General features: G+C 45.2%; 1 protein-coding gene across 4 annotated transcripts in view; it reads left to right on the top strand.

The window, feature by feature from the left end:
• The window catches only part of kcnab1a (potassium voltage-gated channel subfamily A regulatory beta subunit 1a), a gene marked incomplete at both ends in the record, with an annotated part of 180623 nt that overhangs the window by 134562 nt on the left and 25327 nt on the right, over positions 1-20734 (top strand). For all 4 annotated transcript variants that reach the window (XM_083636932.1, XM_083636934.1, XM_083636931.1 and 1 more), the window contains one exon: positions 7977-8014. In XM_083636932.1, coding sequence (XP_083493058.1) covers positions 7977-8014 — 38 coding nt within the window. The remainder of the gene's footprint in view (positions 1-7976; positions 8015-20734) is intronic.

Here is a 20734-nt window from a genome sequence, read left to right as displayed (position 1 = left end):
GTTTGCGTGTGCGTATGTGTGACTTTAACTCATTGAGTGCCAATGACGTCGATCGGCGTCAAAGTAAATAGTAACGTTGAGTGCCAAAGACGTCGATCGGCGTCAAATGCGTTTTTTGACGGTGGGACGTGGATCAAAGCCTCAGGCATCTCCTGTACAAATATTGTAGCTATTGAAGGTGTATAACCTATTTTACGGACTCATTAGGTGGCGACAGTGCTCTCCAGATTAGAGAAAGGTCAGGAAAACAGCAGGAAAAAGCCCTGTGATGAAAGAGAAACCGCTCATGCTGCAGCCAGAGCCATATAGATTGCTCTGGCTGGAGCTGACGTTGGCTGCGAACAGCAGTCAATCCGCGCCCACAACTGCGCCTCTCTGTCTCTGCTGTATAGTTTCTCCACACGATTAGCCGCCAGAAAAGCAGCACCCGACGCCGAAGGGCCAAACCATTCTAAGCAGTCCGGTTTGGCTTTTCCGCGTCGCGCTGGGAGCCGGCGCACAAAAACGGAGCACTCCGAAAATAGACGCTGGGTGCGTGAGGCTGTGTGTTAGTGTGGGGAGGAGTTTGCAGCTGAGGGGGGGAGAGGGGGGTGGGGCACGTAGGGCACCACACAACTACACCACGTCACTACATCAGAAAATATTAGCTTCAGTCAGTGAATGTGCTTGAAATGCTTCATTTCACAAAAGGCTGAATATCTCAGGTTCTAATTTGAAACGCCTGTTTTTGCTTAAAACAACCTATCTTCTCCGGCTCATAACTAAAGAACGGAAAATGGTATCAATAAACTTTTTTTTGCTGATGATACAATAGAGTCTCCTCGTTCTTTGTGCGTGTTCGGTGTTTACATAGTAATATCACACAATATTCTGTGGGCCTCGAGAAATCACTGAAAACGCTCTGAAACTCTGGCACTGGGAGCGTCCGTTCTCCAAAAGTGGCTGGCACTCAATGAGTTAAGATTCATTTTCAAGACCAAATAATTTGTTAAGTTAATATTTTTTCAGAGTTTTGGCCCTACTAGGGATTCACATTTTCCGCAAATTCCAAACTCGATCATTGGTAACGTTAACAATCAATCGATTAATTGTAATAAAAAATACAACATTTTCCAAACTATACCAAATGCGTTTTTTCCTCAATAAAACATTTATTTATGCAGCAGCAACTTATTGTACATTTCTCACAGCATTGCATAGCATAGCCTACGCTATGAAACACATAAAAACGTGGAGGCATAACTTTTTAGACATGTCAACATTTGACCAGAATCCCCGTCACGGCCGCAGGGGCTCACTTACCCACACAGATTGTGTATTTTTTCTGCTCGCAGTCCAGGTGAGACTCCAGGCGAGCCAATGTATCCAAATGAACACTGTTCTACTTGAACAGCATCTTATGACTTGTCTGAAAAGGGCTATAGTGATGTAGCCGAGTGTCCGGGTCCGCCTATTACTTACACTTTGTTAAAACAATAAACGAGAGTCAGGCTGTAACGTTATAACACGTTTCCACATTCATTCTCAGTTAGCTCCTAGCGTTAGCACACACCAGCTCTGTGGTCAACAACAAAGTCCCCCACTTCCTATTGTACGGCAACTCTCGAGGGGACAAACACAGAGCCTCGCATACACGCTGAACAGTCTGTTACATTGATATCATTGCGCCCTCTGGAGGATCATTGAAAAATGATTTGAAAACACTATTTAATGCGTTGCTTTTATGTTTTGTTGAGTAATTTTTCTTTGCTCAAGTAAATCCTTAACAAGCAATTAATCGAGTTTCGATGAATTGTGTGCATCCCTAGGCCCTACCCATCCCTCCCACCCCCTGCTCCCTGGTTCTCTGATTCTGCCTGTTCCCATCCTCTCCTCCCCTCCTCCTCCTCCTCTCGCCCCCCTCCTCTCCTCTCTCCTCCTCTCTCCTCCCATCCTCCTCCTCTCTCCCCCCTCCTCTCCTCTCTCCTCTCTCCTCCCCTCCTCCCCTCTCCTCTCTCCTCCCCTCTCTCCTCCCATCTCTCCTCTCCTGTTGACATGACAGGATGGATGGCCGATGCGATGATGTGATGATCCAATCACTGCCCTCAGTCCCACGCTCTAAATAAATCAGCCCGTCTTCTTAAAGACCTACTCGACTAACACTCTCTAACTCTAACACACTAACTCAACACACAAACATGCAAGAGGCAACCTGATCAAGCCTTGTGGCAATGTGTGTTCTCTCCAGTGTGTTTCCTTGCGGCTGTTTAGTTTACATGACAGGCAAACATGATGTAAATGAAAGAGAAGTGAATATGGAATGAGTCTGACTCCCCTCAGTGGGTGGTAGAGCACATCCACATTTCACCTCTAACCGTTTTGAAACAGTTTCACGCAGCAGGAAAACAAACAAGAAGAAGATGCTGATGTGAAGTTTCCTTTATGTGTCAACTCAGACGGCAATCTGCCTTTTGGCGTTGCGTATCTCTCCTGGATATAGACTCATAAATAGTCCTGTAAATGTATGCATTTCATCAGGGAGGTGAGACTGCAGGCCTGCCAGCACTTTAGTACCTTGCACAAGGACACTTTACAGCACAGTAGATGTAACAAAAGTCATCCAAGCGTCACCAGCTCACAGATGGATTACACCCTCCTGCTGGAAATTGAGCCATCAATGTTTAAATTATTACTAACTCAGCCTGTCTATCTGTTGGCCCAAATCCTGATAAATTGGTGGTGTGGGGGGGGGGTTTGAAGGTCAGTTAAACTCACACATCAGGGAGAAATACTGTACTTCATCACAACCAATTATGTGTGCCGTCTGTCATGGTGGCAGGCAGCCAGCCACAGGACTAGGTCATGAGTCGCGACTGGTAAGGGGACTTACACTATGTCCGGTGTGATCAGTTCCAGGTGGCAAATTCACTCAGGATACATTGAAGATCCTATAACTCAAAAGCACATCTGGAGGTGGTCAGAGATGTCTTGTCTCCCTTGTTCCTATGTTTAGCAGGTAAAGGAAATGTAGAGTTGAGAAATAGGAAGGATTGATCAAAGAATGCATTTACTACCGTCGCATAGCAACATCAAGTGGCACTTAAGCAGCTGCTAGCTAAACACCAAAGTCAGTCCAGCCTAGAAGAGCAGTGGCTCTGCTGCAGGGCTTTCATCTCAAGCTGAGCCACAAAGCTCAAAGCCAACGGCCATCACTGTGATTACAGTTCCACCACGCTGGAGACAGCTCAGAGGGCTGGCTGCACACACACACACACACACACACACACACACACACACACACACACACACACACACACACACACACACACACAAATGTCAACACTCATGCTGACACATGCACATTGCACACATATAGATAAGAAACAACACAAGCAATACACACAAATGCACATTTGTATGCACAAATACTTGAACACGAAACACATGCATACTGTATTAAGGTCAATCTATGATGATCGTAGGTGTATTTGAGTGCAGTTGCCATAGTTACTGGTGTTAAAATAAATGTCCAAGAGCGATTTTTCTGCAAGCCAAAACTCAAGCCCCGGTCGCTGCTGCACCCTCTGCCGATCTGGGGAGAGCGGGAGACTAGCACCATGCTTCCTCCGACACATGCACAGTTGCCAGTCACTTCTTTTCAACTGACAGCTGGGAGCTTCACCGGCAGGACGTAGCATGTGGGAGGATCACACTATTCCCACCAGTTCCCTTCTGCCCCGAACAGGTGCCCCTCAGAGGAGGTGCTAGATTAGATTAGATTAGCCTTTATTGTCTCCCTTAGGAGAAATTTGTCTTGGGCATTTCAGAGAACAACAGTAGGTGGCGTCATAACACATCGACTCATACTTATACACACACATACACACACGCACACAGTCCAATCAGACTACATTTAACATTCAATACCACTATCCTTATACATAAAAAAAAACATAGAGACCAAGAGTATGTGATATTGCACCAGTCCTTTACAAAGAAACATTACCCTTCCCCCCAAATAGTTTGAAATTAAAAGTTAATATTGCACCGCTGCCCTAGAGAATATGATAAACTGGAGTGTTGTGCACCATACAGATGCTCTGCAATGCATCATCTCTTACTATTGAATAGTTTGATTGACAATGGAACAAAAGAAAATGTATACCTGTATCAGTTTACGGGAGCAGCTCTGTGTGGAGGATGTCATTTGGGTCGCAGGTGATTTTAAGGCCCTAGTGGACACATACCCCTAATCCGGCTTCCCACCCACAGACACAGCCAATCATGCCTGTATGGATGCCCGACCAAGCCAGAGGTAACACGGGGGTGCAAACCTGCAACCCTCTTGTTGGTAGGCAGGGAATCTACCGCTACACTACCCAGTAGGGATGTTCATCAATTATCGAAAATCGATAATCGATCGTTAAGGATTGGAATCGATCCTGTGGCATTTGGATCGATTTTTCAATTATTAAAAAAAATTTTTTTTTTTTTTTTTTTTTTTTTTTTGGACTAGGTTTGGGTGGAATTCGTTACTCCTCGCCCCACTCCATTGCACAGCCGACTAACGTGAGGTGGAGCTTCATATAGTCTCTAGTTTTCTGGCTGGGCACGGGCCTTTGTGCCAACAAAACTGTTTTAAACATGGGAAATTCACACCGGCATGCGCCGGGGACAGCAGTGTTGGAGAGGAGACACATTGAAATAAAGAGTTCATTGAGGAGAACACGTTGTCTTTCGTATTTTCTGCCATAGGCATTCATTTTGTAAAAAAAAAAAAAAAAAAAAAAAAAAAAAAAATTGAAAATATTGAAAATTTTCTAAGTATTAATAAAATCGATAATCGATAATTGATCGTTAATTCTCACCGATTATCGATTTGGGAAATTTTTCAAAATGAACATCCCTACTACCCAGAGTCCCAGACGCCCAGTTATTATTATTATATTATTAGTATTAGTAGTAGTAGTAGTAGTAGTAGTAGTATTATGTTTTATTATTATTATTATTATTTCACACACACCCTCCGTTTCCGTTGGAAGAACTTCAAAGATTACAATTCTGCTGATGATGCATATTGGGAAATGCAGTTTTCTCATCCCATTAAGTTAAGGTCATATTATTATGCAGCCAACAGATCCAATTAATCCTCAGGGTGTCATGCGTGTGTTAACCCTCAGTGGAGGTAGTGGTATCATGCTGTATGGAATAATGAGCTCTGCACGATATACTGTAGCTGCTGTATATCAGGCTTATTGAAATGAGCAGATGGAAAATTGCCTCTTCACGGTCCCTTGTGCCAGGTCTGATGCATTTTGATAGTCAAGCAATGGCGGCAAGTTGAAGACTCATGTTTGGAATGTGTGCTTCTTATTGGAGTATGTGTATGCCGACATGTATGAGACATGCTTACAAGTATTCACAAAATGTTCATGTTTCCATAAAAAGCCGCAACTTGTATGTTTAAACCGTAAGTCACCAACTTCAAAAGCCTCGACGCGAGACTCATTCATTCTTCATTCTGAGTCTTGAAAGAGCTCCCCGATAGGGAGTTGCATGCTCCGCTAAACTGGCCGTACGCTACCTACCTACACGTTAGCAATCACAATAAAACAGTGCCTACCTCCCGCACAATGCTGTTATCTGAAGCTTTGCATAATTAGTATTCCCAAATATTCCGTCTTTTCCAATACCGAGCCCTTATTCAAATGCCAGGTGGACAGCGGGCGATAACTAGGTCACATAACAGACATGAGTGACATTACTGAAGATGGATCAAATGACTATTTTTTATGTATCTTGCGCAATCTATGGCCAACGAAGTTGTAATATGCATGTCATGCTGTCTTGGGTCATTTGTAAATGAAATTCTTTCTTTCTTTTTTTATTGATTTTTTTTGTACCGCTATTTTACATTGAAGTAAACGGCGAGTGGCACTAGTGTACAGGAGGAGTCCATTGTATTTACCCACAATGCCTTGCGTTGCTTGCCCAGACGTGACATAGTTGCCCCAGCTCTATTGCGGAAGTAACTTAAACCTGCATTCTTTTGAATGGCCTGCAGGGGGCAAGTCCACTGGCTACTTCCATATATTTTTACGAACATACTACGGGTGGGGGGGAAAATCGATACACCATAGTATCGTGATATTTTGCCTGACGATATTTTATCGATATTTGGACGCCATGTATCGATATTGGACACAATTTTTTTTTTTTTTTTTTTGCAGGCCATGCCAGGCCACCGGGCTACTATAAACTTTAGTTCCAAGGCCAGCAGTAAACAAACGGTAGCATATTTTCATTTTGTTTTAACAATAACAGTTTTGTCATAACAGTAATTTACAAATTCCCCAGTTACTGAATGGGCTGCACAAGATGTTTTGTGTAAGTGAAGTTGCATTGTTCAAAAACTACCTACAGTAAGTACAGTAGTCCACCCACACATCCAGTTAAGGTGGACTGTAAGTAGACTGTAACAAACAGTTCAGTTTGTCAGGTGCATGCAACTATGACATGACTTTATGAAAGTTGTTGGTCTGTCTACTTGACAATGTTGCTGCAATAAAATGGTTGAAGTCAGATGTACAGACTGAAAAATGTTTCTTATATAAACCAGATGTTGACAAAGTATTCCTTTGGTGACATCATTTGCAGTTGAAAAAGTAAGAAATCGGAATATATCGAAATATCGCAATATTCAATATATCGCAATATTCAATATATCGCAATATCGGCGATATCGCAATATCGCAATACTATCGTATCGTGACTCAAGTATCATTTTAGTATCGTATCGTGGGCATCTGGTGATTCCCACCCCTAGAACATACACACGGTGTATGTGTATATACTTGTTTATTGTTACTTCAAAAGTTGTATGAGCTCTCAAGATAAGGGCAAATTAGTAAGTAAGTAACAATACTTGTACTTGAGTAGGTTTTGCCAGTACTCTTTCCACCTCTGTGCACACTTGTGGCCTGATCATATTTTGTCAGGCAGCCGAGATTTCCTAGCGACTCCCCAACACACACACACACACACACACGCACACGCACACGCACACCCCCCCCCCCCCCCCCTCCCACACACACACACACACACACAATGTCAGAGCCGGACAGTTTGAGACAGCTAAAGGGCCAGTCAGTCTGCATGGGAAGCGTTTTCTGCCACAACGCCACTACATGCATAATTCAGTGAGGCAGTGTGCTGAAGATGTACTGCCTCTGGTGCATGTGGTTTAATCTTTGGTCTGGTTTATCAACAGTGTTTACAGGCAATCAGGAACATGTATTCAGATTTATATGCATGCATAGTTATTATGCACACATGCGCGCACACACACACACATAAAGATAGGCTGCACAAATAGATAATAACGTTGAATAACGTGAAGAATTTAAAACGGTCACACATAAAGACACACATTCACCAATGAAGCCAGCAAAGTGGCACTGACGCACGCACGCACGCACACACACACACACACACACACACACACACACACACACACACACACACACACACACACACACACACACACACACACACACACGGTGATACCTACGTATACATTGGGCTGCAGCTCTAGACAGGACAGTTTTTTCTCTTGGGATCTTGACAACCTCCTTCGACTGGTCACACAGCCTCGGGATGAGGAGTGTTTACCACATGCACACACACACACACACACACATACACACACAGCCACACACACACACACACACACACGAATGACACACACACAGACAAAAATACACAGACACACAAGGTGATCCCTTAGTATTGGGCTGGAGCTCTAGACAGGACAGAGTTTTCTCTTGGGAACTTGATAGCCTCCCTCGACTGGCCTCATAGTTTAAGGGACAGACACACACAGACAGACAGACACACACACACACACACACACACACACACACACAGACACAGACACACACAGGATTGGATCAGAATGTTTCCTAATTGAAATCTCTCTCTCTCTCCCTCTCTCACAGGCACATGGGTGACATTTGGAGGACAGATAACAGATGAGGTATGAAACATGTTGTCATATCTTACATGCAGTTTTATATTTATTTTGTTGGATTTTGCTTACTGATTGATGGATCTTGTTCTTGTTATATACAATGATGGACAATGTATTAGTGTATATGGATAATATATGGTAATAAACAGATGAATACTAAATATTGAGTCATGTTGAAGAGAGCTTCAAATGACTATCCAATGATGACACACATCAAACAGAACGAGCTGTCTATTGCTCATACGTATCTTACTGTAAAGTCATCTGCAACATTTTCATATAAACAACCGATTGATAACACAATAATGAATCAACCTGTACCCAGTTCATGGAAGCTTTAGGGCCCGTTCAGACAATCCGATGCTCGCATTGCCCCCCCCCCCCCCCCCCCCCACGCGCACGCAATTCATAGTCAATGGGGGTAGTCCGTCAGGCTCCGGCAGTGGGCAACGCAGGGGTATGCGTGAAAAACACGCAGAGGTCATATGGCGAGAGAGCTCAGGGCGATCCAACTTTTGGGGGATGCAGCCCTACTACCAAGCCAAGTTTAGTTTGAAAGTTTCAAACTAAAAGTTTGAGTTTCAAATTGAAACTCAAACTTCATCAACAGAAAGAACAATCCAAGGAAAAATATGTCACAGTCCTGGAAGCACTCACTGTGTAAAACATGACAGCAGTGAGTGCTTAGCTCATGTCGCCAAAAACATGTCGCCAAAATCAGAACAACAACTCCAACAACAACAACAATTCCTACCATACGATGGAGCTGAGCGATCAGGCAGAACCGGCCAACGTGTGGATGGTCAACAAACGTGTTGGCCAAGAAAAGTTGGCCACGCTTCCTGTTATTCCTACCAGTCTGATTTCATTCCAGTGTGCAAAATAGATGAGAAGCTAACAATTACAGCCATTCAAAGCTTCCCAGTTTTCTACAACTTTTATTTGAAAGACTACAGGAATAAACATTTCAAAAAGATTTGCATCAGTATGGGCAAAGCATCCAATTTGTGGACCCAGTCCTGCTTCATTGAGGTCTGTGGTCACAGCCATGGTTTTGGGCTTTTGTAGTTTGCACTCTGCTCCTGCCTCTTGTAGCTTCTCAGTAGGTAAGTAGTGTGCTGTTCACACACAGGTCGGGTTAGTAGAACTGGATTTTTCATTTCCCACTCAGAGTTGATGAAGTGGGCCGTCACCGTGAGATAGCTTTCAGTAGCACGGGAGGTCCATCCATCGGTTGTTAGTGCAACAGCGGCTGCAGTGGACGGCTCGTGCTCAATCACAGCTGGTGTGTTGTGCCTGTAAAGGACCACAGCCTGGCTTATGTGTGTGGGATGGGACATTGTAATGAGGCTCCAGCACTTTGAATGGATGCTGGAAGCCGGGTTCCTCCACTACTGCATATGACTCCATATGGGCACATAGCTGCTGAAATGTACATACCAATTGCTTCGCTAATGTTTGTGGCCCCATTTACTTTGCCATCTAGAGGCTGCTTAAAAGCAGCGTTCATGACCAACTCACCTGGGAGATTTCAAACTATTTGGGACCCGTTTCTGGCCTACCTTGACGAGGTTAGGGGTGATGGGTGACTCGCCCGGCCGGTCTTCCTCCCTCGCGTGGGATCCCACTCATTTGTATATATGTATATATGTTTGCAAGCATAATTTATGTATATTTACAAGCTGTAACTGGTGGTACTAGTGTATGTATGTTTTTTCTTTCTTTTCTTTTACTGTATCTGTGTTTGTTTTTGGTTTGTTTTTCTGTGTTCTAAAAAATCTAAATTGCTAAATAAAATAAAAATAAAAAATAAAAGCAGCGTTCATACATTGTCCTTTTTTGGGGGGGGGTGCCGCTGGTGATTGGCACATATGGGTGATGTTGTCTAATATGCGAGCATGTTCGACGTGTTTCCACTCACATACCGTAGAAATAACAAACATCCCCGAAACAGACACACCGTCCTGGTCTGATCCACCACTCGCTCTCCATCGCTGCTATAGTCCACTCGCTCTCCATCGCTGCTATAGTCCACTGGGTCTCCATCGCTGCTATAGTCCACTGGGTCTCCATCGCTGCTATAGTCCACTCGCTCTCCATCGCTGCTATAGTCCACTCGCTCTCCATCGCTGCTATAGTCCACTGGGTCTCCATCGCTGCTATAGTCCACTGGGTCTCCATCATTGCTATAGTCCACTCGCTCTCCATCGCTGCTATAGTCCACTGGGTCTCCATCGCTGCTATAGTCCACTGGGTCTCCAACGCTGCTATAGTCCACTGGGTCTCCGTCACTGCTATAGTCCACTGGGTCTCCGTCGCTGCTATAGTCCACTGGGTCTCCATCGCTGCTATAGTCCACTCGCTCTCCATCGCTGCTATAGGCCACTGGGTCTCCGTCGTTGCTATAGTCCACTGGGTCTCCATCATTGCTATAGTCCACTCGCTCTCCATCGCTGCTATAGTCCACTGGGTCTCCGTCGTAGCTATAGTCCACTGGGTCGCCATCGCTGCTATAGTCCACTCGCTCTCCATTGCTGCTATAGTCCACTGGGTCTCCATTGCTGCTATAGTCCACTGGGTCTCCATCGCTGCTATAGTCCACTCGCTCTCCATCGTGGCTATAGTCCACTGGGTCTCCATCGCTGCTATAGTCCACTGGGTCTCCATCGCTGCTATAGTCCACTGGGTCTCCATCATTGCTATAGTCCACTCGCTCTCCATCGCTGCTATAGTCCACTGGGTCTCCATCATTGCTATAGTCCACTCGCTCTCCATCGCTGCTATAGTCCACTCGCTCTCCATCGCTGCTATAGTCCACTGGGTCTCCGTCGTTGCTATAGTCCACTGGGTCTCCATCATTGCTATAGTCCACTGGGTCCCCATCGCTGCTATGGTCCACTGGGTCTCCATCATTGCTATAGTCCACTGGGTCTCCATCGCTGCTATAGTCCACTGGGTCTCCATCGCTGCTATAGTCCACTGGGTCTCCATCATTGCTATAGTCCACTCGCTCTCCATCGCTGCTATAGTCCACTGGGTCTCCATCATTGCTATAGTCCACTCGCTCTCCATCGCTGCTATAGTCCACTCGCTCTCCATCGCTGCTATAGTCCACTGGGTCTCCGTCGTTGCTATAGTCCACTGGGTCTCCATCATTGCTATAGTCCACTGGGTCCCCATCGCTGCTATGGTCCACTGGGTCTCCATCATTGCTATAGTCCACTGGGTCTCCATCGCTGCTATAGTCCACTGGGTCTCCATCGCTGCTATAGTCCACTGGGTCTCCGTCGTTGCTATAGTCCACTGGGTCTCCATCGCTGCTATAGTCCACTGGGTCTCCATCGCTGCTATAGTCCACTGGGTCTCCATCGCTGCTATAGTCCACTGGGTCTCCGTCGCTGCTATAGTCCTGGTCTCCGTCGTTGCTATAGTCCACTGGGTCTCCGTCGTTGCTATAGTCCACTGGGTCTCCATCGCTGCTATAGTCCACTGGGTCTCCATCGCTGCTATAGTCCACTGGGTCTCCATCGCTGCTATAGTCCACTGGGTCTCCATCGCTGCTATAGTCCACTGGGTCTCCGTCGCTGCTATAGTCCACTGGGTCTCCATCGCTGCTATAGTCCACTGGGTCTCCATCGTTGCTATAGTCCACTCGCTCTCCATCGTTGCTATAGTCCACTCGCTCTCCATCGTTGCTATAGTCCACTGGGTCTCCATCGTTGCTATAGTCCACTGGGTCTCCGTCGTTGCTATAGTCCACTGGGTCTCCATCGTTGCTATAGTCCACTGGGTCTCCATCGTTGCTATAGTCCACTGGGTCTCCATCGTTGCTATAGTCCACTGGGTCTCCATCGTTGTTATAGTCCACTGGGTCTCCATCGTTGCTATAGTCCACTGGGTCTCCGTCGTTGCTATAGTCCACTGGGTCTCCATCGTTGCTATAGTCCACTGGGTCTCCATCGTTGTTATAGTCCACTTGGTCTCCATCGTTGCTATAGTCCACTGGGTCTCCATCGTTGTTATAGTCCACTGGGTCTCCATCGCTGCTATAGTCCACTGGGTCTCCGTCGTTGCTATAGTCCACTGGGTCTCCATCGCTGCTATAGTCCACTGGGTCTCACTTTAGACGACAACGGTCTCCACATAAAAACGAACGCAATCCTATCATTGTATTCTGGCCTTTGATTCTGCATTTATACACAGCGTTGGTGATGACGATTCGCGTCAACTGTCATCACCAACTCTGAGCAGTATAAAGTGAGCCAGAATCAAACTAAAACTAAAACTCAGGTTAGAACCTTCACAATAATGGCAATTGAATAAAGCAATAGCTTTGATGCACTTTGCAATGTTTGTTTGTGTGTGTGTGTGTGTGTGTGTGTGTGTGTGTGTGTGTGTGTGTGTGTGTGTGAGATCCGAAATACATAGAACACACACAGAGAATTAAAAGTCAATTTTAACCCGTAGTGAGTCGGCTGTTCTGTTTTTTTATTTACCCAGTAATAAATGATTGCTTCTATTTTGAAGGTAAAAATGCCTAGCTTCCTGTATTCTGTGTATTTCTAGCGGGATTGATGCAACTTTATAGCACAAAAATGTAAATCAATTATCCACATCATAGACTATGATAGAGTGACACAGAAGTCAGTAGTGGTGATTAACTGCTGCAGATTGGTTGCATTACAGAATAAAACCCAGTAAAGCCCTATAAAAAAGACGTGTTTCAGGAAATCGATGCATCTGGCCGTGAGTTGAGGGTCATTCAATTATCTAATATGCACGAGCCGAGCGATTAATTAAATGTGCCAAAGGTTAATAGCAGGCACTTATCACAGATTATGTATTTGTCGCAGCTCGTTATCAGACTCTAATCTCATGATAGTTTGTTGAGTCCTATATATGTAGATCAACACTAAATAAGAACAAGGAGAGAGTGTACTGTAGCACAAACAAAATCACACCAATCGCACCACATGGCAAGTACAGTATCATAAAAAAAAGAATCCTGGAGGGACTGGTTTAGGTGTTTTACTGCCACCTTCTAGATTGGAGTGTGGGTCAGAATGGCTATACTCTCGCCATAGTGTGACTGACTCAGACGTGTTCTTCATATGGCTGCACACACTGACACGTGATGTCACGTACTCCTATGAGTTAATACATTGGAAGAAAACAACCTTCACACAAACTCTACAGTAGGTTAAAATAATGATTCAGATTATCTGACATGACTCAAAATGCATGGTACATACATGCAGGACAGAGAGGGCATGTGGGTCAACCGTGTGTGTGTGTGTGTGTGTGTGTGTGTGTGAGAGTGTGTGTCTCCCTCCATTTGATGAACTGTAATATGCTCTGATGTTGCCGTTGGGGTCTGTCAATGGTCAACAGACACATATGCGCGCGCACGCACACACACACACACACACACACACACACACACACACACACTTTGAGTGACACAGACAGAAGAGAGCTCACCCTGGAGGGCAGAGAAACATAAGCTTATATAACACGATTATTTCTCTTACCTTAAGGCTTACCATACCAACATGCATGCTCACTGCCATCGACTCACATGGTATGCTCTGCTCTAAGCTTAGCACTCCCCACCGCATTCCTGATCATGTTCCTAATCCAATGTCATTGGTATCAGTCACACTCCTTATGACCACCAGGCGGCGCTGTGTTAGCTCGCAGAGCCCAGATTCATATGGGAAGCGCTGGTCACGGCTACCAACGCTGCTGCTGTGTGGCCACAGAAAACCTAGTTCAGATGTTTCTTTTGCTAAAGGTTGAGTTGACTCTGTCGTCTGGGTGTAGATAAAATGCTTAAGCTCTCTCACTGCTTTTGGAAACACACAGAAGGTAATCCTTGCCATTAAAACTAACATGGAAAAGAAGCCACCGCATGCTAAGAGATTCCCTGGTGGACATGTGACCTGAAGCTGCTCCACACCGACTAACTGACATCACATGTGCTGTAGGGTTTAAAAAAAAGCCCTGGATGTGCCTTGTTCAATGTCATGGGTATTAAATGCCCCCTAAATATGCTGCACGCCCTCAGTGTCCCTGTCCTCATTAAGGAATGGACAACAGCTCTGGCACAAAAGCACACAGTTAAACACTACTACCCCCACACAGGTCTGCTGTAGTACAGCACACCTGTGTGGAGGTAGTAGTCACACAAACACAGAACCCTGTTTCTCTCTACTTCCATCTTGTCTGGGCCCAGAGAAAGAGAGCAGAGAAAGGTCAGAAGAGTTAGCGGTGGCAAGTCATCATTGCTTACTCATTCAAAATGGCCAAATGTTGATGCATAACTCATAAAGTGAATTTGAAGCAAGCCTCTTCTGAAAGCACAGTAATCAAATCATTGCATGTTCATGTGGGCGATGCGTGTGGGAGGTTATTACTCCGGCCTTGTTTCGTTTCTGGCATTGTGAGAGAGAAAACTCTGCATCTCACTCATTACGTCTATTCCATGCCACTGTATGGAAATTCTCCTTCACCTTTTGTGGCCCAGCAACCAATGAAACAAGCCTGCAGCACATAGACGACACCCATGCAGAATTCAACAAAACAAGACTCAAAGCAAGACTCAAAGTTGTCCCATAGAAGGTAGAGGTGTGTGCGTGTGCATGAGCGGATGTGGGTATACATTATGGACAGATTGTTATAAGAAATATGCTCTACCTGCAAAAAAGACTATACCATTGGCAGAAATATAGTTTGCAATGATGAGTCATCACCACTTATCTTTCTGACCTTGTGAATTTGGCTATAAGCAGCTCATCATAACAGTAATGGATCTTTTAGTTAATCATGAGGCTCAATATTGAAGAGGCGATAACAAAAAGTCAAAGCCTTTCATTTTGGCTACATTGTTTCAGCTCTCTCTCTCTCTTTCTCTCTCACTCTCTCTTTCTCTCTCTCTCTCTGTCTCTCTCTCATGTGTTGTCTGACTTCACTTCACGCCCTTGAAAAGCTTCTCTCAACTTACTTCACTTTATTTCGCTTACATCATCTCTTATCCACTCTGCTCTGCTGTTCTTTCTTCAATTATCACTGCTGTCTGCATTCTTTACTTGACAAATTCCCCTCATCCTCCCAGTACACTCTCTCTCTCACTCTCTCACTCTCCGTCCCTTCCATTTTCTTACTCTCTTCTTACCCCCCACCCCCCGACAACTGCGACAGAGATTGTTTCCCATCTCGGCTCCGCAGAGACCAATTAGAGAAAGAACATGCTATTCATTTTCTGGGACGTCCGTCCGTCCCGCTCTCCTGGACTCCTCTCCTTTTAACTGACTGACCCTCCTTTCTTTAGCGTAGTGTGACTGACCTCCATCATCCAGCTCTTATTCTGCTCTGTTTGCCTTAATGGTAGTCCGGGGCTTGGAGATTGAATGAGGCTTACCAGCCATTAGGAAACATTGCCACTGGTCTCTCTCTTTCATTTATTTTAAAGCACTTTAGTATTTGTCCCATGGGGAAATTATGTTTGACCTTTGTCCAGGGGAATTCAACTGAGCATGCTCTGTTCCACCCTGCTTCAACTGAGCATGCTCTGTTCCACCCTGCTTCAACTGAGCATGCTCTGTTCCACCCTGCTTCGCATTCATGCAGTTACACACATTTTCCACCTCTTCCTCCTACGATTATTTTTTCGATTAGTCGATTAACGATTGTTATTATTTATTTTTTTATTATATAACAATAAATTTACCCAAAACAAATAAATAACCAAAAACTTCTCAATTTCAGTATTTTATTTAACCATCTCATTCTCTAACAGTCCAACATAATATCTCTCAAATAAAATTAAAGCAAGAGCTTGTCCTCAAATAAAATAGTGCAATTCAAAATAAAATAGAATAAATAAAATGCAAGTCACTTTCAGGAGGAATACCAAAAACCTTGTGCAATGTCAACTGAGTTTAGCAGCAGTCCAACATAAAATCATCATCTTACAGTACAATGGTGTGCAATTTTCAGTAACAGTGCTCTTAATTTTGGAGAAAGACAAAATGCTCCATGTAAGATGGTCACACATCATCCAGACACAAGACTGTGTCTGTAGCATCCACACCCAACATCGGTTGCACCAACTGGTCTTAACTATGCCTGGTCGTAACTCCTACGTCAGTTAAGACCACCAGTCTTCAGAGTGCACTTACGCCTGTTGCACCAACAGGGCTTACGGCTGGTCTCTTAACTACGCCCGGTCATAGCGATGCGCGTCCACCGTCCATGTGAAAGCATGGGAATGCCCACTGGAATGCGGCACGCGACCTGTTTAGAAGAGTGTGCTGACGTCAAATGACGCTGCGCTGATGGGTAATCGGCTGTAGTGTGGCTAATGTTAGCGGCTAACTGTTACTTGTCGTTACTTTAAATGTCAGTAAAACGCCACTGAATGACCAAATTGATTTAACTTTTAACCATTTCGATTTCCACTTTCCATACGGACCCCCAGCATTGGTTAGTTGTTTATAACGTGACTATATTTATAACGTTTATAACGTACTCCGGTTTCCAGTTTATAACTCGGGTCATACAGCCAGAGTGACAGCACGGCTGTATTCAGCCCTCAATTATAAACCGCAAACCGAAGTACGTTATAACGTTATAAATATAGTCACGACGTTAACAACTAACCAATGCTGGGAGTCCGTATGGAAAGTGGAAATCGAAATGGTTAAAAGTTAAATCAATTTGGCCATTCAGTGGCATTTTACTGCCATGTAAAGTAACGACAAGTAACAGTTAGCCGCTAACATTATCCACACTATTTTTGTTTTGTGACGATTGTGACGCATCGAGGCATGTAGCGTGCGTCGACGTAATTATGTAGTCGACGTCATCGATTACGTCGACTCACCAGGGCAGCCCTTCACCCCCCCCCCCCCCCCCCCCCGATTTTTTATCCCATTTTTATCCCCCATTAGTGCTAATTTATTTATCCTGGTTGCTGCTCCACCCTCTGCCGATCTGGGGAGAGCCGAAAACTGGCTCCATGCTTCCTCCGAGACATGGGCAGTTAGCCAGCCGCTTCTTTTCACCTGACAGGGGAAGCTTCACATAGCACGTGTGGGAGGATCACGCTATTCCAACCAGTTCCCCTCCCTCCGAACAGGCGCCCTTCACGACCAGAGGAGGCACCACATCAGCAACCAGGATATTGCATGTTTTTGGTGAAGGGGTTCCTATATGAAGGAAACCCGCGGGAGGCACGGGGAGAACATGCAAACTCCACACAGAAAGGCCCTTTTGACGACCCCACCCGGGCGGTGGGCACACGAGGACATGCAGACGGGCACGCATTCCTTCAGCGTTCACAGCGTCCCAGGTGGGAATCGAACCCAGGACCTTCAGAGCTGTGAGGCGACAGCGCTTACCACTGCACCACCGTACCCCCCCGAGTCTAGGCCCTTTGTAAGAAATCAAATGAATGCTGTGCCTTTCCTCTTGAATAACATACTCTGTTCTTTTGTTCCTTTGTTCTGCAGAATAGAGTGCTTTTTCCTACATACCATAATGATGTACCGGTAATCAGTGCATATGTGCACGGCTACTATATATGGTTATGAGTGGTTTTGAGTGTTCTTATACAGTAGGTGGACAATATCTTATGCTATATATTTGATTCAGTGTGTCCCATATTAGGCAAGTTTTTAGAAAAAAATAAACAACAAATGCATGACTCACCCCAAAAAGCCTTCTCTTGACCACGCGCTGTTGCGCACGTGGTAAAAATTACAGGCTCTGAAATGTAATCAAGTAGAAAAGTAAAAAGTAATTCTACCGGCTGTTTCTGTGCAAAGCTAACAACCTCACTTCATATAAATAAGATAAACAGAATGTTTGTGCGCTCTGGAGATGATGAACCGAGCACACACGGACACACAGCTCTCCAATTATAGAAGTAGGATTGGCTACATGTGGTGTATGCTGATGGTATTTAATCTCTGCTCCTGGATTTGTTTATAATACAGTCACTGCAGAAGTAAATCTAGGAAATGAAAATAAATAAACGGACAGTCCTTCAAGGTCAGTTTTGGTGGAGCACGAAGTCCTTCATCACTTGTGTTAGTGGTAGAGAGTGGACTTGGTTCAGGCGATGTGTGCCCAGTGCTTGGCGGATCCGGATCCGACACACGTGGGCCAGACTGCGAGGACATCTCTTGGCCTCCAGAAAGACCCTGTGCGCCTCGGGATCCGCCCACACCACCAGCTCTGCCTGCTTCCAGGTCACCAGGGCTGTGTCGGCGCCATGGTCTAGCAGCAGCTGGACGAAGGCTGCGTCGCACCCTTCCTTCACCAACACCTTCAGCAGGCGAGAAGCCACGTCACGGGTCAGAACTGCAACCTGGAGCAGCAGGCGGAAGCAGTCCAGGTGGTGGTGGGCGGCGCTGCTGTAGAGAGGAGACCTCCTGAGGGTGTGAATGCTGTCCATGTCAACAGGAACAGCAACATTGAACCTGATGAGTTCCTGCAGTATCTCCAGCTTTCCCGCCCGCGCAGCCCAGTAGACCGGAGTGTATGGGGCTGGGTCTCGGTATCTTCTTCCGTTGGGGTTGGCCCCGGCTTCCAGGAGGATCCGGACACAGTGCAGGTGACCGTACTGAACGGCCCAGTGGAGAGGTGTGTGGTTTACGTTATCAGCAGCTAGGTCTACCTGGGCTCCTTGCGTGATCAGGTAGGCCACACAGGCAGCGTGACCCAGCCAAGCTGCGCACCCCAGAGGGGTGCTGTAACCAGTACCATTAGAAGGCCAACAGCCCTCATTGATCAGCCTTCTGAAGCACTCTTCCTGCAGCAGGGTCCTCAGTTTGTCCAGGTCTCCAGCACAGGCGGCATCTTGGAGCTTATGATGTGCTGGAGCAGCCATTTCTTCAGGTCTGTCAGACCTGTGCTTTATGAAGGGACAAATTGTTTGAGTGACATCACTGTTGAAATCATCTGTGACATAATCAGTGATATTATGACATCATCACTATGGTAGTGACCTGGCCACCAGGCTGAGCCTTCTAGAACTACATCTACTAGTGATTTATGACCTCATCACTGTCTGTGACATCATCAGTGATTTATGACATCTTCGGCCATGCCTTATTTAGACTCCATGTCTTGTTTTAGATGTGTGTACCCTTTGTTTTTACATAGACAAATTTCCATAAAAAAAAATCACACCCAGGTGCTGAAGTAAGCAGTGCTGCAGACATACAGACACCACTTAACCAATTTTAACTAACAAGAAGACAATAGAAGACAATTGCTCGAGTGACATCAATGATGACATCACAACTGCCTGATGACATCACAGCCTTCCTTGTTGCCTCGATTCAGACCCAAATCCAGACCAAAATCTCATGTGACATCAGTTGAGCAAATGCAAATTCATTCAACACACACACACAACTGCCCGAGTGACATTACTTCCAGGTGACCTCTTAGGTGACGACATCTTAGGTGACTACAGCACAACTACCTGATGACATCACGGTCGAGCAATTGCGTGACATAATTTCCAGTTGGTGACATCCCTACACACACACCCTCTTCCTTGTTTCCTCGACCCAGAGTGTGTGACATCACAGTTGGGCAATTGGAAATGCATTCAAAACAAACACACACACACACACACACACACACACACAACTGCCCAACTGACATCACTTCCGTCACAAATTGTGACTAAGATAAGATCACAGTTGCTCGAGTGACATCACAGTTGGCAATTGCAAATGCATTCAACATTTGCTCGAGTGACGTGATGACATCACAACTGCCTGATGACATCACAGTCAGGCAATTGCCTGACTTTCAGTTGAGTTGATCACTCGCACGAGATGGATTCGCCCAGGTGACTCTGCCTAACCCTAACCCCCTTCCAGGTGCTCTCATGCTCATACGGACAAAGTCACACATAGAAGCGGTTGCACTGCTTAAAAGGGGAGGTCAACCCACACTGGACCAACAATTTTCGAGGCGATCGGAGCAACGGCGAATCTTACAACTCCGGACAGACAGACACGCCTCCAATTATTGTAGTAGGATTCAAAGACTAAAACTTAGAAGATCCCCTCCAAACATGTTTTAAGATGTATAAAGACTATAATTTTATTAATTATTTGTTATTTGATTTATTTATTTATCCACAAAAAAGGTGCGTGAAAGCTGGGAGAGTGCGAGACAGACAACATTACATCGTTTGTGTCTGCTGTGCATTAAACCTAAAGCAACCTAAAGCCGTTTTGAAAATGTAAGGAGTAGAAAGTACAGATAGTTAGTTGTGTTAAAATGTAGGGAGTAAAAGCAAAAGGTCGCCAGAAAAATAAATATTCAGTAAAGTACAGATACCTGAAAATCCTACTTAAGTACAGTAACGAAGTTTTTCTACATAGTTACCTCCCATCTCTGCCGATGCGTCACCTCACGTCTCCTGTGTCGTGTAGTAGGGCCCAAAAAGTTGCATTTGAACACACCGCAAACACGACAACCGACGGGCAACTAGCACTTACATTCTGCGCCTGCGACCTGATTCATGAAACAAAGCAGTGTTTGCCTACCATTTCGTTCACTTAAACGGTTTCATAATATAACTACTTCTAATTGAGGATATATCTGATAAAAACTTGCAAATGACACTGGCGTATGTCAGCCCTTGTCTGGTGAAAAATAAGGAGAACCCACACTAAATGGGTGATATCATGCAGAGAG

The sequence above is a fragment of the Poromitra crassiceps genome (genome assembly GCF_964638095.1).
Source record: "Poromitra crassiceps genome assembly, chromosome: 5".
Taxonomy (NCBI): domain Eukaryota; kingdom Metazoa; phylum Chordata; class Actinopteri; order Beryciformes; family Melamphaidae; genus Poromitra; species Poromitra crassiceps.
The sequence above is the reverse complement of the archived record's forward strand: the minus strand, read 5'-3'. Positions and strand labels throughout refer to the sequence as shown.